Below are 16282 nucleotides of genomic sequence, written 5' to 3'. Positions count from 1 at the left end.
GGAAAGAGGAAGGATAAAATGAGTTTGTGGTATTGGACTAGAAGCCTGTGTCCCCTCTCTGCCCTCTGCCATGTGAAGACACAAGAAGTCAGCGGGGTAGGAACCAGAGGAGGGACATCACCAAAACGCAAAACATGCCAGCACTCTGGCCTCAGACTTCCAGCCTCCAGAACTGTGGGAAAGAAACTCCTGTCGTCTGCAGCCACCAGCCGGTGTTATTTTGTGATAGCAGCTCAAAGAGAGTAGAACATTAATGAAATTCAAACAGGGTCTTCAGGTCGATGGCACTGTACTACTGCTGACTTCGGGTTCTGATGACTGCACTTCAGTTACGTAAGGTGTTAGCACTGAGGCAGACTGAGGGGGGGACATATGGAAACTCAGTACTCATAACCTTTCTGTGTATCTAAAAGTAGCTCCAAATAAGGGGTGGCTCCATAGTGTAGTGGTTAGCCCGGCTGCTGTACACACAGAAGGTCCTGGGTTCGAGCCCCAGGTGGAGCCACGGACCACATCCCAAAGACGCCAGGCCCCAGGTGCTCCAGGCCTTGGGTGTGCACCGCAAGCGGGTGAGAGGAGACGCCCCGCCTTCAGAGAGCCAGTTCTTAAGGGGAGACGGCAACATCCGTAGGTCAGGGGTGGAAGTGGGGAGGGAGGGGGATTAAAGAAGGGGAAAATTAATTAATTAATTAATTAAAAGTAGCTCCAAATAAAAGAAATTTTGAAAGACCATGAAGAATTCAATAGAGAGCATACTATTCAGTTAGGTGTTCCCAGTACCCACAGAGCCCTTCCCTTACCAGTGGGGCTCAGTGACATGTTAAATGATGAATGAACAAATAAATAAATAAAATGACGGACAAGTTATGGTATCTAATGAAGTACTAAGCGTGTATAGATAAAACAATAAAAATGCTGTAGGTCAAAGTCATTTCACATATAAAACCAACAGCAGATTAAAACCAGGAAATGAACTCTTCCACTGCAAAACTAAAAGCTCTGAGGGAACGTGCAGGAGCTAAAGGGATCCCGTAGATGCCAAACACTGGCTAGGGAGCCGTGTGAAGGCGGAATTAATCTGATTCAATCATGACACGTGTAAGACCCTTGCTGCCCATAACAAAGGAAGGAAATAAATTAATCTGGAATGAAAAGATGGTGATTAGGAGCTCTAAAGAGCTAGTTTAGCGTTTCATGGCGACAATTCCAGAAAATTCACTCTAAAACATATTCCTACAATATGAATTCCTAGGTAAGGTGACAGTTTGTAACCTGATCTCCCTTAAGATATTCTCTTTCCAAGTGACTGATTACTTGAAGTAGGAAGCAGATATTCAGAAAGTTACACAACAGCCCTAAGCTGATGAGACTGTGTGCTCCTGTGCTGTCCCCACGCTCAGCACTGGAGAATTCACTGTACAGGTGGCACCGGGGACCTGAAAACGCTGTCCAGGTCGCATGTTCACACTCCAAACACAAAGCAATTGCTCTAGATCCTTTTATCATCAATAAAACATTATCCTTAGTGTAGAAAAAGTTAACATCGCAAACAAATTGCAAGCTACTATTCTTACTTACTTTAATAAAATCTATCTGTTCAATCTCGGAACCGAGTTATCTGCTCGTTCCTGGAGCACCTAGGGATGGCTCCTCGAGCTAAACTCTTTTCCCCGTAACTGAAATAGCCTGGATACCCAATTAAGCCATCCAATAAGACTCGGAAAACTAAAATAAATGGATGCTGAGTAACTGTAACATCAGGAAGTCAATACAGAATTACATTTAATTTAGCTTATTTTCTTCCTTTTATAAAGCTTTTAAGAACCTAATTCAGATTCAATGAGCATCAGCACTACTCATGCTACTGAGTGAGAAACACTCCGTGAGAGACTTTCTACACATCTTATCTTTCTGAAGGCAGAATCAGAAGATGTGACCCTTGGTTCAAGGTTCTGCCCCTTCACAGATTTATTCATGTGACTCTGAATAAGTCTGTCGAAAAGAAGGCTCAAAGATTAACAAACTTGGCCTTGGTCACAAAACTAGGCAGCACTGCTAGGATTCAACCTGAAGTCTTCTCATTTCAATGTGGTGTTTTTTCTATTATTATACCAGCGTCGGTCGAAAATATTAACCTGGAAATAAAGAGAACTCAAAAATACTCTCTACTCAAGACTAACTTTACACTATGGTTATTGATAAATGTAATGAAGAAAAGAAGCAGTTATAGAAACTTGGCTTGAAAGGTAGGGATGAGGAACAGCGAAGGCAAAGCAGCAGCAGGGCCCCAACACAGCTTTCTGTGACTGTGAGGACCCCAGTTTCTTCTGGGACTAAATTTACTTTGGGTAGGGAAACGCTACAATCTCTACGTACACAGAGGGGCTGCAGAGAAATTGTTTTCCTTTGATTCATGATGGCTAAAGGACAAAGCCCTCTCTCCTTTATAACCCAGCCCCAGTACCAGCTTAAAGAAAAAGTTACACATCAGTTTCCTCCTGAGTTGATGGGATGGCAAGACCCCCTGAGAGCCACTGTGAGCTCAGTGAATCCATACAACTGAGCGCTCTGATCTCTGGAAGAATGGAGCTAATGCTAACACTATCCGTCTTTCCCTTCTCTCTTTTCTGTCCTCCACATTCCTTTCGTTATAGTCATATGATCCTCTTTCATGTGCCTATGGATTATTTTTCTCTATTTTGAAAGAGAGAAATTGAAATTATTTTTGGCAGCACTGCTTTATATCTATGGAGAAAGAAAAAAATTCTTTCTGTGGATAAACGCTGAAGAAAAAATTGGAAGAAATCTAATTCCCTTCCCCCTATATTTTAAAATTAATTTTGCTTTGGTGAGGAGAAAAGGAATAAATAGGGATTCTGAGGGCACTGCCATTCAGTTCTGCTCTTAGCAAAGATGACCTTACAGTGAGCAACAGGCGAGATCCCTAAGCAACAGTGAGACCCATACAGATGGGCTCCAGACGTAGGCAAACGTCAACACGTCCACGAATATTTACCGAGCACCTACTAGGCGGATCTTCCAGTAACTATGTGACCAGTATCATTTGCTGTCTTCGGAAAAAAACAAAACCAACTGTTAAGTCACATGAGAAATGCTCTATCTGAAGCTAACGAAACCAAATTTCAGATGATAGCTTTATAAAACCACTTTATGGCCCTGTAAAGAAAATACCACAGGAGAAAAAAATCTAATCGGTAAGGGTTATAGTTACATACACAGTGAAAAGAAGATAAGTAATTACCAGCTCAGCACTTCAGCCCTTAGTGGATGGTGGAGGAATAGTGACCTACACAATTACACATCTCCAGAAAAATATCTGATTGTAAACTTAGTTAAAGTAAATTCATCTGGGTCCAGCTGGAATTATCCGGGGCAACTGGTTCTTCTCAAATTGTTAATATAGTATAAAAACACTATAAAACTGAATAGCCTCTGATAAATGTTCAAATACAGCCATTTTAAGCAATTGTGTGAAAACATGTTGAACACCAGAGTTACACATCTATCTCATATATTTGTTTGTTTTAACTTCAACTCTAAATTACTTAAAATCATTTACTGAACCAGTGAAACGCGATGCAAAGATGAGGAGAAAAGCATGCAAAGCAGGATAAGAAATAATCCCAAGATCAAGCCACTTGCCTTAGCTAACGATTTAATGATTCCATCAATCTATCTGACCTTCCATTAACTTGCTTTGTCCTTGTGGGAATTCTGGAAGGCGTTTATAGAACACCAGGAGAACCCTCCGAATTCACCCACAAAGTCCTGCAGAAAGCCAAATCTAACCACGTAGACTCCTTCCCCTCCTCCAGCAGGGGTTGACCAACTGTGGCCACAGGCAACGCTGGCCCACCGCCTGTTTTTGTAGAACCCGAGAACTGAAAATGGCTTTTACATTTTTAAACAGCTAAAAAAGAAATCCAAAGAAGAATAATACTCCTTCTGACAGTGGAAATTAAATGAAATTCAGATTTTAGGGTCCATAAATAAAGTCTTACTGGAGCACAGCCACCTCGGGAGTGTTGCCTGAAGCTTCTGCACTCCAATGGCTGAGCTGCGTGCTGGCAACACAGACCACGTGAAAGATTATCTGGCCCCAAAAGTTTGCCTAAATCGGCCCTGTATTAAAAGTTGCTACTAATTTGCCTTGAAATAATTGGCTTTAGCAATGCAGCTTTGCATAAGAGACTCCAGATGGTTTTACTGAATACCATCAGAGCAATGTAATAAAGAAATTATTGCATCTTATTATAGTTAAGCTAAAAGCCAGCATAAATATCCCTGTGGCTTTTTTTCTAAACCATACTCTTTAACAAAGAAAGTAGTTCTTCCACTACTTTATTATTTCCAGTGGGGAAAGTTATGACTTGTCTTACTCCTCTGACACTTAAGAAACCCAGTCTTCCACTTACATACAAAATATATCAGAATGCGTGTGTGTCCTTTTCTTGAAAGGGGCAGAAAAAAAGAAAATGCCACAGGGTACAAAGCAGGGGCTCAGGGTCACTTTTTGGCATAATTACCTAAGACATTAAAACTAGCTAGAATAAAGGGGGGGGGCACCTTATAAATTACATAAATGCCCAACTGTACTGTATACCTAAAGCTAATATAAAAATATAAAATTTTTTTTAAAAGAATAAAACTGGGGGGGAAAAAACTAGCTTGCAATGTTACCTCTGCCTCAAAATAAAGTTTTCTGTATATTCTCCCTACCCCCAAGTTTTCCATAGGAAATTTTTCATACATACAGAAAATTCAAAGAATATGTCAACGAAAATTCCTACAAACTTTGCCTAGATTCTCAATTAATTACATGCTGCCGTATTAGTTTCTTCCATTTCTTTATCTTTTCTAGTGGCAGTGACCGAATCTTTAGGAAATAATCTACAGACCATCATATACTTCGCCCTAAATACTTCAGCGACCAATACCAGAATAATAATTTTCAAAGAAATAAAGATACAAAAATATAGGGAGGGTGTAAAAAAAAAAAAGGAAAGAAAAAAAGAAAGAAAGAAAAAATAGGAAAAAGAGTCCCCCTACCCTATCCCAAGAGATTAGTGACAGACAACCTCTGAAATCCCAATAATCCAGAGTTAACTAACACTGAATGTCAGCTTCCAGAGACCACAGGAATAATCTGATTAATGTCATAATTAGCAAAAGAGGTCAAGATAGCTCCAACTCTGCCTCCCACGCTCTGACTTCTCCTTCACAGGAAAGACCTCATCTCTGGCACTCACCTGAGGGCAGCGGCATGGTAGGTGTCTACATAATCGGAAATGAAGAGCTCTCGGTTCTTGATAACTGGGTCTGTAATGACAAGTTCTCTTCCAGAGTCTGTCAAAAAATTAATTAAGAGGATATCAAAATTGGGCTCCCCGAAAACAATTAGAAAAATTTTGCAAAATTTTTCTTTCAGGTTCACCTCCCACTAAAGAAAGCATAATAAACGAACAGGCCTGGTCAGCACATAGAGGAGAGGAATAATGTATAGCAGAAATAACAAGAACAAAGTATTCTGTCACATGTCTTATATCCTTTACTTAAGCCTACAGTTCACTGAAATGCACTAAGCACAAAATAAAAAAAGAAGGAAAACAGAACTATCATATTACAGCAATGCGAAATCTACTAAATAGTGATCCTGTCCATCTTATTTTTTATTGCTAAATATTCCAGGATGGAGTGAAATCACACTGTCTCCGCTGAAAAGAATAACCAAATTACTATTTTTAATAACAAATCATACTTTAACTGATTTAACAAATTTTTGGTTTCAAGAGAGAAAAAAACTAGTTAGACATAAAAGAACATCATTCTTCAAAACTATTTTTGCCTACTGGTTTGTTGAATTAAAACTTATCGCCAAAAGCAGTGTGGAAGAGGAGGAAGGGCACCAGCAGCAAGGTGACAGCTAGATCCCTGCCCAGGGGCCACCGCTTGCAAGATCTGTGACCTGGGGAACTCCATTAGCATCTCTAAGCCTCAATTTCTCATCTGGAAGTGGGGAGTGGCAAAGCCTGACTCATATAACTAATGGGTAACTCATGGGAATCAGCTATGATGAGGCCGAGTACCTCTCAAAAATCAATAAAAAGGAGCTACTGTACATCTGAACAAACGTGATATACATTTATGTACATATCTCATGTGTGTCGATAAAGTTATTGGGTAGAAACTACAATGCCAGAGGGAGAGAAAAATAAAAGATGCTGTGAATAACCTTCTTATTGTTCTGAACGTCAAGACTCAAGCTAATTCCAAAACACCCAGGAAAGCTTTGCTTTGAAAACTTAGGTTCAAAAGCCCGCATAAAGAGAAGTTCGATAACATAGATTACTGAAAAGGAGCAAAGAAATAAAATACAATCCTGTTTTAAGTATATTATTAGTTCAACATTAGGTGAGAAAAAGGAATAAAAATGAAATTATTGTCATTTCCAAAGAAGACCTATCTCTATTCTGAGTTCATGGGAAAGACGCCATTAGCACATGTTCAGGTTGTTTCTTTTTTAGGGCAAAAATAATGAAAGAACTCAGCAAAAAAAAAAAAAAGAACATTTCAGTAATGACAGTTATAAAACATCTTAGAGAAAATTTTTCATTGTAGTTATCTATATTTAATGAAATATAGATATTGTAGAAAAACTTTGTCAAAAGCTAAAAAATGTGTAAGAGTCAAACCAGAAGGACATATTTACCATTTTCATTATGTCGATCCTGAACCAAATGCTGATACACAGAATCTGGAACTTCAGACTGACGGTAGTACCATTTGACGTTCATGAGTAGATGGTCCCTCTTACTCTGAAAAGGAAAATCTAACAGCATTAGGAACAGGATTTCAGGTGCCCACAGCTGCATACCATACCCATGAACAAAAGGCCCTGGAAACAGGTGAACAGGCAGAGAGGGAGACACACAATTACCACCAGGGCCACAAAAATACATAAGTCAATTATAAAGTCAAATTGTATTTTTTCTAGATCCCAGCCACCACATCTCTGACCGATTCCTCAAAGTTACTCACTTGGGGAAACAAAGGAAACCAAATTTGAATCTCTAAACCTCCCCAGCTTGATTGACTCTTCAGCGTTACATTTTTTATTTAGCATTAACTACACAGTATTACATGAATCATCCTTCTATCTTAATTTTAATAATTTTGGTCAATATTTATAAACTGTGTTCGCACATGGTCAAGCCATTAAGGACAGTAAGTTAGAAAGAACTTACCTAGCAAAGCCTGGCACAAAGTCATCTCTCCAAGGTTTGCCCATCACCCAGACCAAGTTACAATCTTTTCTGCCACTCTACTTGCAGTTACTGCTATACGGCAAACTAACACAGCAAGTATGCATGATGAGGAAGGTACTATGAGTCCATGGAGCAGGGAGCCTGTCCTATTTACCTTCAAATGTCCAGAGAACAGAACACCTTGTACATAATTATTGGTGACTAATGAAGAGTTCTGTGATGATCAGGGTCTCATAAATGTTTGTGGGACACTTAACCATGTTATCCCTAAAACTTAACTTTGTCCCTAGTACATTCGAAGAACAAGGGATCAAACACAGTCCTTCTATTTGAAGGCTATGGGAGCCATGGTTTAGGGCAGATCGTCCATGTCGTGAAACATGCCCTGGTCGTGAAACATCTCAATATGGCAGTGTACTAAAAGACTTCCTGTGGCCTCATAAAATACTTTTCCAACCCAGGTAAGGGCCTTAAGACTTCCCCAAGGTGCATGCAGTATCAATCCTCTTAGCAGCTTCTACCTTCTCATTCTAAGTCTGCAGGTCAGAAATGAATGAGAGCTAAAATTTGAGAACTGCCTTGTGTTTATAGAAGAGTTGGCTAAATCCTAAAATAAGTCAAAGGAGCCTTCTTGAATGAGAGGTATACACACAGTCTTCACTAAAAGGCCAGAAAGGCTCAAAAAAAACCTTCCTTAAATATTTAAGCCATTTAAAGAACCAGAAGGAAAACTGCCAAAAGTCTTGACTAAACTCAAATGTGAAGAAGACTATTCCAAAGTAAATATAAACCCCAAGATTCTTATTTTGCAATTAATTGTGCCAACCAGGCCTATAAAAATAGGGCATCATTACTGGTTTAAATAAAATAGATTGGATACAAAGAACAATCCTACATAACGGGTACATTTTAGTTTTTATCCATGTGCACTTGAAATTCTACACTACTTATACTGTAGGTGGGAAAACAAGGACAAATCAGTATGTTAAATAAAAAGCATTAAATGTTATAGATAGGAGTTTATAGACAGAAGTAATTACTTCCAGCGGGGACTACTGAGAAGGTAACATCTGACCTGGGAAAAAACAGAAAAGATTTCAATGGATTCTTTCCAGGTAAAGGATGAGACCTGAGGAAGACACAGAGAGAGAGAAAAGGCATCCAGATGCACATGGCCCATCTGCATGCAGAACAGGAAAATAAATGTTCTGAGTGATACTGAAAAGAACCTGAATCCTGACTGTAGTTTGGCCTTCAGTGGGTGTCTCCCTATCTGGGAATGGGGTCTTCTATCTCCACTGCTGACCAAATCATCAGGCAGTGAGGTACAAAACACCGAGACATGGGAGAGCAGCAAGAAGGCTGTGGTTTCTTTCTTAGACAGGGCAAAGAAGAGCAGGACCAGGATGAGAGCGCTCACCGGGAAAAGAAACAAACCAGGGAAGGGACAGAGTCTAGCGGTACTCGGGGATAAAGTCCCGTATGTAAACACACTGTCTAACACAGGGCTTCTCAACGTCAGCACTACGTCATTTGGTCGAGATAAATCTGTGTGGAAACCTGTCCTGTGCATAGCTAGGTGTTTAGTAGCATCCCTGGCCTCCGACCACCTCCAAATGCCAGTGGTGCCCTTCTCTTGTGACAACCAAAAATGTCTCTGAACATTATCAAATATCCCCTTTGGGGACAAAATTACCCCCAGTTGAAAACCAGTGGTCTAACAGTTAAGAATAAACCTAGGTAAAGCAATGCCAGGTGAAGAAGATGGACCACAGGTAAAAGAATCCAGAGAAGTCTACCGTGGTTCAAATTCCAGCTCTACCATTCCCAGCTACTGGACTCTGGGCACACGACTAAGATCCTATGAGTCTACCCCTTCCTGTAAAATAGGAATATTGAACCTACCTAAAAGGACTACTGAAAGCACTAAAAAGATGGAAAAGCATCTGGAACTGGGAAGGTACTCAAAAGAGCATTGTATCCTGTGTTAGGAGGTAAATGTAATCAGTGTTTCACAGAAAATTTTCAAGAGCTTTGCTGAGAGCTGTAGGAGTTATTTCTTCACCAGAATATGGTTTCTTTCAAGAGATGATAGTGATCTCCAGTAAATGAGTTACCAATAGATGCTTCAATGCCCACGGTAATGAATTACTTAATAGGGCACAAAGGAATTCAAATCTACCAGCAGTCCTAGCAACAATGTTCCAAAATCTATACTTTTATGTATTTCTGTAACGCATCTAAGATGGCTGAAAACCTAAAGGGCAACAGAAATAACCTTTTAAAAGTACCATAACTGGCAATTGTAAAATGTCTATTTTTCAAAACTAAGCCAGCGATTCCAGAGACCTTTAGAGGTATAATATCTACGTTATCTTCTGACCCAAGCACACTTAATGATCTGTCTGTCTGTCTGTCTGTCTCTCTCTCTCTCTCTCTCACACACATACACACACACAATTACCAATCTGATTTATTTGTACCTAGATTTATGACTCCTAATATTAGACTTCACAAAAGCAGTTGAAAACCAATTGGATTTCCTGATGCAGTACTACCCAATCACCAGGGAGGGGCAGCATTGCGTTAAAAAAAAAAAAAAAAAAAAAGCTTCCAGGATCTTGATTCCACAGATACCACACAAGGGTAGACTCAAAATAAACAAAAGTTTTAAACAAATTTAAGTAGCTATAATAGACACAGTCTTCCCAAATAAGTCAGGAATTTGGTTAAAGACTAAACATCTATAAAGGGAAGCAGTGAGCTGCTTCAGAGGGTACTAAACTAAAATTAGGTAAGCCAGGCTTCTAGTTCTGTGTGACATCACCAATTAGCTGCGGGTGACCCTAGTTATTTGACAGGTGAAGAGATAGAACAGGATGATTTCTACAGTCTTCTTCTACCTTACATGCTTATGTTTAGATTTCTTCCCCAGACAAAACCAAGCACATAAAATAGGGTTGGTGGATATTTTCTATATATCAAAATAATGGCATTAGCTAATATTATCATCCTAAAAAAAAGTTTTACAAATTAAAATGTCACCTTCCATGGAAGCTGGCTGCTGTGCCCTGAGGAACAGCAGAAGGGGCAGGGAGCAGCCCCTCTCCCAGTAAAGGCCCCCAATGCCACCTCAGACACAATGGTGCTGCTCAGGTGTTACCCATGGGAAAATTTCATCTTCTTCCCTCTATTCACTAGTCAAAGATTCTACTCAAAATCACAGAAAATTAAAAGCAGAAGTGAACTGAGAGATCATTTGATTCAACCCAAACCACCTGGGTTTGAATCATGGCTTTGCAACTTACCAAACTGTGTGACGTTGGGCAAATGACATCTCTGAGCCTCAATTCTCTCACATACAAAATGAAGGGAAAACGACAGTCTCTAGCTCATTAGGTTGTGAGGATTAAATAAATGAATGTAAGTAGAATGGACTGGCTCTCAACAAACGCTGGTATTACTATCACTGTTTGGAGTCAAGCTATAAGAGGTGGCTTTTCTCCAATTCGACAGTATGCTAGTAACAGCAAAACAAAAATAGATCATGCAGCAAATTAGGGGGAAGTATCTTCACTTTTGCAACAATTTGAGAAGCACATACTATATTTCTCATATGTCTCATTACTGACTAGTGATATAATTGTAGGACTGCAGAAAGGTTCAAAGTGGTTAAATGACACATTTTAAACAGAATGTGGTGAGGGGCTTCCAATGGAAAGGCACCCTAGGGTATATATCCCAATCACAGAGAGGAGGCCACTGGGAGGTAAATAATTTCTCACCATTTTATCTTTAAAGAGAGGAGAGAGGGGAGAAAGGAGAGAGGTTGATTTGACTTGTTACAGATGGTTGGAAACCACCAAACAGAAGCGCCTCTAGTCTGCTCACAGTGGTCTCACCGGAGTGACTGCAAAAGAAAGAAAAAGGGGAGCTGACTCTGGGTTAACTGTGGATTCTTCACATCTCTGCCCTGGATTTCTTTGAAATGAGGGCTGTACATAAATTTAAGGAAATAAAAACTTTAACAGAAGACAAACCCAAACCCACCTGGGTTTAGAAAAAAGAGCCTAATGGAAGGTTTTGGGAAGCAGAATAGAGAGGATTTCTAGAGCTTTGAATGTCAGCCAATAGGCTGAGAATGAATAAATTAAAAAGTCAGAACTGAAATTAAACATTTATAATGAGGTTAACTGACAAAGGTAAGCTGGGGAGAAAGGAAGGAGGCAGAGACAGGAAAGGCAAACAGGAGAGTGCTGGTGAGGGGCACTGGTTCATCGTATCAACAGCGTATCAACAGTGTACAACTGGCCATCCTGAATACAAAGACAAGATCAGATCTAAGGCCGACAAGTAAATAAACTTTCCTAGAGATCTTTTATGATTACTAATATAGTACTCTCACTAATTTAAATAGCCAATCCGAGTCGTTACTAGGACCAGCCTTAATATCATCCTCTGGAAAAAGGTTTTAACACAACATCAAAAAAATAAAGGAAGCACAGTGAGGTGAGGGGAGGAACAGAAGAAGGGCAGGAGTCCAGAAATGACCAGCAGGACTGGTCCAGACTTCTTTACACAACAGGAAAGAGGCCCCCCAAAGCAGCATGGGAACAACAAGAACTTTAAATTCACCTGCATTATGGAGGAAAGACCTTCTTTGCCCCAGTAATCACCTGTCAGGTCTTGCAGATACCATCAGGGCTCCCAAAGCCTCCCAAGCAGGCCACTCCAGTCTCTCTACTGTTATCAAATGTGACTGAGAGATCAAGGCCAAAGACAACCTAACCAGGATATGAAGACGGCTATCATCAAATGAACATCCTCAGTCAAAATAATCTATTAGAGATAACAGAGGGGCTTCCCTCGAAGTTTTAACTACTTAGTTCTTGGGCACTCACATTTCAAATAATGAAAGGTCTAGATTCAGAGTCAGGTGAAATTAGACCAAATTTCTTGTTTTTAAAGCCCAAATAGCCAATCAGGTTTTTCCAGAAATTTGGGAAGTAGAACTGGCTTAATGTTTGCATACCACATCGCTTAAGAACATAGGTTTTGAAGAAACTTTTCATGCATTTCTACAACATGGTCATAATGAAGTTAAGAGTTATATGTGTATTAGAGGTTTACTGTATAATTCAGAAAAGTCTACCCAAACTTTGCACTTGTAATTAAGACACTAAGCCTGGAGAGTGGGGAAACGGTCTACCAGAAACATCACGGACCCTTTCCAGTGTGCTGCACAGTTGGTTACGGTGGCATTTCAGCCCTGCAGGGTCCACCTCCACCTACATACGAGGCATTGCCTGTTGGAAAGATCATCTTGGGAAGACGCTGGAGACACAATCTTAGTGGCTTCTTCAATCATTCCTGACTTTCGGAGAGCAGAGTAGGAACAGACAATAGGGTAGAAGATTTCTATTCTTCAAAGGCCAAAAGTAACTCCAGGCATATGTACATGGGAATCCAATCTAAAAGATGCTTTCTGTACCAATGAGAGGATCATCGTTATTCAGCTTTGTGGATAAATATCAGAACTGAGATCAACATGAAATCAGGTAGGAAATATATCTTGTAATATTTCAAGCCATTACTTTACTCCTAACACAAGACACTAGGAATGTACAGATATTTTCCATTTCTATCTAAATACAGCTTTAGCTGTATCTATGGTTTTATCGGCATTACAGCTCAAAAGGCCATGAAAGAGTTACAGGAAAACATGACGTGCCACCAGAGCTCAGTCCATCAAGGACCACCCACCTCAGAGTTCGGCAGACAGGAGTACCAGGAGACCAGGAGACCAGGGAAGAAGCTGAAGCACTGACCCTAGTGCTCCCTTCTCAAAGCAGAAGAAATCATGCTCCGAGCCATCATGCTCCAATCTCCCTTGGTACTGAGACATTAACGTTTTGTTTCTTTTTAACTGAGGTTAACACAAGTAAATTTCTTATTGCCACTGAGTAAACAAAGTAGCCATTCTTGTTTTGTCCCAAAATGCCCTCCTCCCAACTTTCTCGGGTATGTTTAAGTGTGCAAGTGGGCCTGGGAGAATTCACAACCTGTAGGCGTCACCGCTACACGCACGCCCAGCGGAGATCGACCGGCCCGGGGAAGCACTGCGATCGCAGCCCGTTTCCCTTCCGGGGCCACGGCGCTCAAGTTTCTGACACAGAATCCCGCTCAGTGGTGTGATGGCTAATTTTCTGTCAACTCGACTGTACTAAGAGACAACTAGCAAAACATTATTTCTGAGTCTGTGAGGGTGTTTCTGGAAGAGGTTAGGATTGATTCACTGGACTAAGGAGATCCGCCCTCAGATGTAGGCGGGCATCGTCCAATCTGTTAGGAGCTCAGACGGAACAAAAGGTGAAGAAGAGGTGCATTCCCTCTTTTCCTGAGCCGAGGCATCCACCTTTTCCTGCCACGAGACATCGAGCTCCCGCTTCACGGGCCTTTGGCCTTCAGGGCTTACCACAGCGGCCCCTCGGCTCTCGGGCCTATGGACCGGACTGAATTATACAACCTGCTTTTCTGGTTCTCCAGCTTGCAGACAGCAGATTACGGGACTTCTAGGCCTCTATAACCTCATGAAGCAATTCCTATACTGTGCGTGCGTGGGTGCGTGCATATGTCCCTCTTCTCCAGGGCTGTTTCTCTGGAGAACCCTAAAACAAGTGGCTATTTATCATTTATTAGCATTTACAAATGGACATAAAGTGGAACTACACAGAGGTCTACTGTGAACTAGCATAATTAATTCATTCTTTAAAGATAAATAAATTGATGAAAGAAACAGAAGCAAGCCACATCTATTTGACTAAGTTGCTTGCTGTCTTTAGGAACTAGAATAAAGGTTACAAGCTCATTTTCCAAACCTGCAGCACTCAATCCAAAAGACTGTTTTCAAGAGATTGCATCAGCATGTGGGTGTGTGGAAGAGGATTGAAAGCACCTTGTATCAGATGGTGAAGCAAGAAAGTGGAACTCAGGGAGGGCAGATGACTTTTTACAGTGTTTACAACCAAGATGCACAAATAACTGGTTACATACAAATCTCCAGAATGATGATGCAACTAAAACTGTGCTGAAACACAATCTCCAATCATCTGAAATGATTTTCTTTTCTTTATTTTTTACGCCTACAGCACCCGGTCTTCCTAGGTGGTCTCCCATCCAAGTACTAACCAGGCCCGACCTGCTTAGCCTCCAAGATCAGACGAGATCAGGTATGTTCAGAGTGGCATGGCCGTAGTGAAATAATTTCCAAAATCACTGTTTCTTAACAATGTCTTATTTGTTAAACAAACTTCTGCTTTTTGGTTAATTACTTTTAGTTTAATCCAGACAAAATTCAATCCGTATTTTGGTAGGACCAAGAAGGTGCGTGAAAATGAAATTCTCTTTCAACTGCGAACTACGGAGTCAAAATATATTAAGGCATATTCTATCTAGGATTACACTGTGTACGAACAAAGAAATTTTCAGGCAACTGATTCCTGTATTTGCAGTGGAAAGACCAAAACTGAGTATAAGTATAGGCCTGAGAAAACTCCTGCTTCTTGGTCTCCCTTGTGAGATAGGAGGCCAGTTACCTAGGTAACCCCTGCTGTCCTTGTCCTCTTAAACCGAATAACAAGTTTACGTCACACACGCACAAATGAGTTACACTTAAAGGGGGCCTTGGTACATGGGGACAGAGATACCAACCCAAAGAGCATTCCTGTCATTTCCCACATGTATCCTGTTGATGTACCTCACCCTGACAAAAACACTAAATGTCAGATTCAAGATTTAAAAGATTGCAAAGTTTGAGTTAAAGGGTCAAGTTAGGAAGCTGAAATTTCACAAATAAATTAAGACGCTATACTTGGATCCCCAAAATCTGCTGTTCAAACCCAACATAAAGCCCTTCCTAAAAGCTGCTATTCTTTCCAGCAGTTACAGTTATATCGAATAAATCCATAACCACAAATTTTCTATTTGGCCCAAAAGATTTCCCCCATAAAGGAAGAGAAAAACAGCTGTTTGTGGGCAGCACCACAGGAAATTGCCAAACCAATCTTAAATCCCTATTAAATAGAAGGAAACATTCCATTGAATTTTTTTTAAAAAATCAAGTCCAAATACTATAAAACTTGACATTTTTGCAATACTCTGGCTGTTGTTTGGTGACAGCGGTGATAGTAGCAGCGATTTTACTCATTCTGGAGGAGTGAATGACTTTTTATACATGACAGCCAGAAAAGGCATAGCGCTCTCTCCCTAATCAATGATGGGATCAGATGCTGCAGTACTGAAAAAGAAAGTTAAAGAAAGCGGGGATAAGCTGAGCTGTCAGCTTCCAAAATTCTCCAGAAGTTTCACAAATTAAACTATCCCATCATTTTAAAAATAAAAATTACTAACATTATTAAAGATATATCATACGGATTTTAAAAAATTGATGCTAAAATATCTTGAAAAGATTTCACTGAGTCAACTAAAGTGGTTCTCAAACTTATTAAGACTCGGGATTCCTTACTCTCTTCAAAATTATTGAGGAGTTCAAAGAACTTTTGTTTGTATGGGTTATAGCCTGTCAATATTTACTATATTGGAAAATGAAAACTTTTTTTAACTTGAAAGATTTTTAATTAACCCATTTAACAATAATAACCTCACTATATGTTAACATAAATAATTACAATAGATTACTATAATTTTTAAAACAAACGAAATTTAGGAAACGAGTAACATATTTTCACAAATCTCTTATGTTTGCCCTAAGCAAACATAGTCTCATATCTCATTCTGTATTCAATGGGTTGAGATGTATCGCACATCGTTTAGCCTTTATAAATCTCCACTGTATGCTCGTGAGGAGAATGAGAGTGAAAAAGGCAAACGACATCTTGGTATAATTATAAAAACAGTCTGACCCTGCATGGACCACACGTGAGAACAGCCTGCTCTGCGGGACGACGGGGACGACGGGGACGAGCTGCACTAACAGT

At 40.1% G+C, this 16282-nt stretch overlaps 1 protein-coding gene and 1 pseudogene across 3 annotated transcripts in view; both read right to left on the bottom strand.

Annotated features, from left to right (window-relative positions):
• Window positions 1-16282, bottom strand: part of RERE (arginine-glutamic acid dipeptide repeats) — a 367252-nt gene that overhangs the window by 146205 nt on the left and 204765 nt on the right. For all 3 annotated transcript variants that reach the window (XM_015591356.2, XM_015591355.2, XM_015591354.2), the window contains 2 exons: window positions 6731-6836; window positions 5271-5367 (listed from right to left, as the gene is read on the bottom strand). In XM_015591356.2, the coding sequence (XP_015446842.1) occupies window positions 5271-5367; window positions 6731-6836 (203 nt within the window). The remainder of the gene's footprint in view (window positions 1-5270; window positions 5368-6730; window positions 6837-16282) is intronic.
• LOC112481788 lies at window positions 14426-14543 on the bottom strand (annotated as a pseudogene).

The sequence above is a fragment of the Pteropus alecto genome, unplaced genomic scaffold (assembly GCF_000325575.1).
Source record: "Pteropus alecto unplaced genomic scaffold, ASM32557v1 scaffold125, whole genome shotgun sequence".
Lineage (NCBI taxonomy): Eukaryota > Metazoa > Chordata > Mammalia > Chiroptera > Pteropodidae > Pteropus > Pteropus alecto.
The sequence above is the reverse complement of the archived record's forward strand: the minus strand, read 5'-3'. Positions and strand labels throughout refer to the sequence as shown.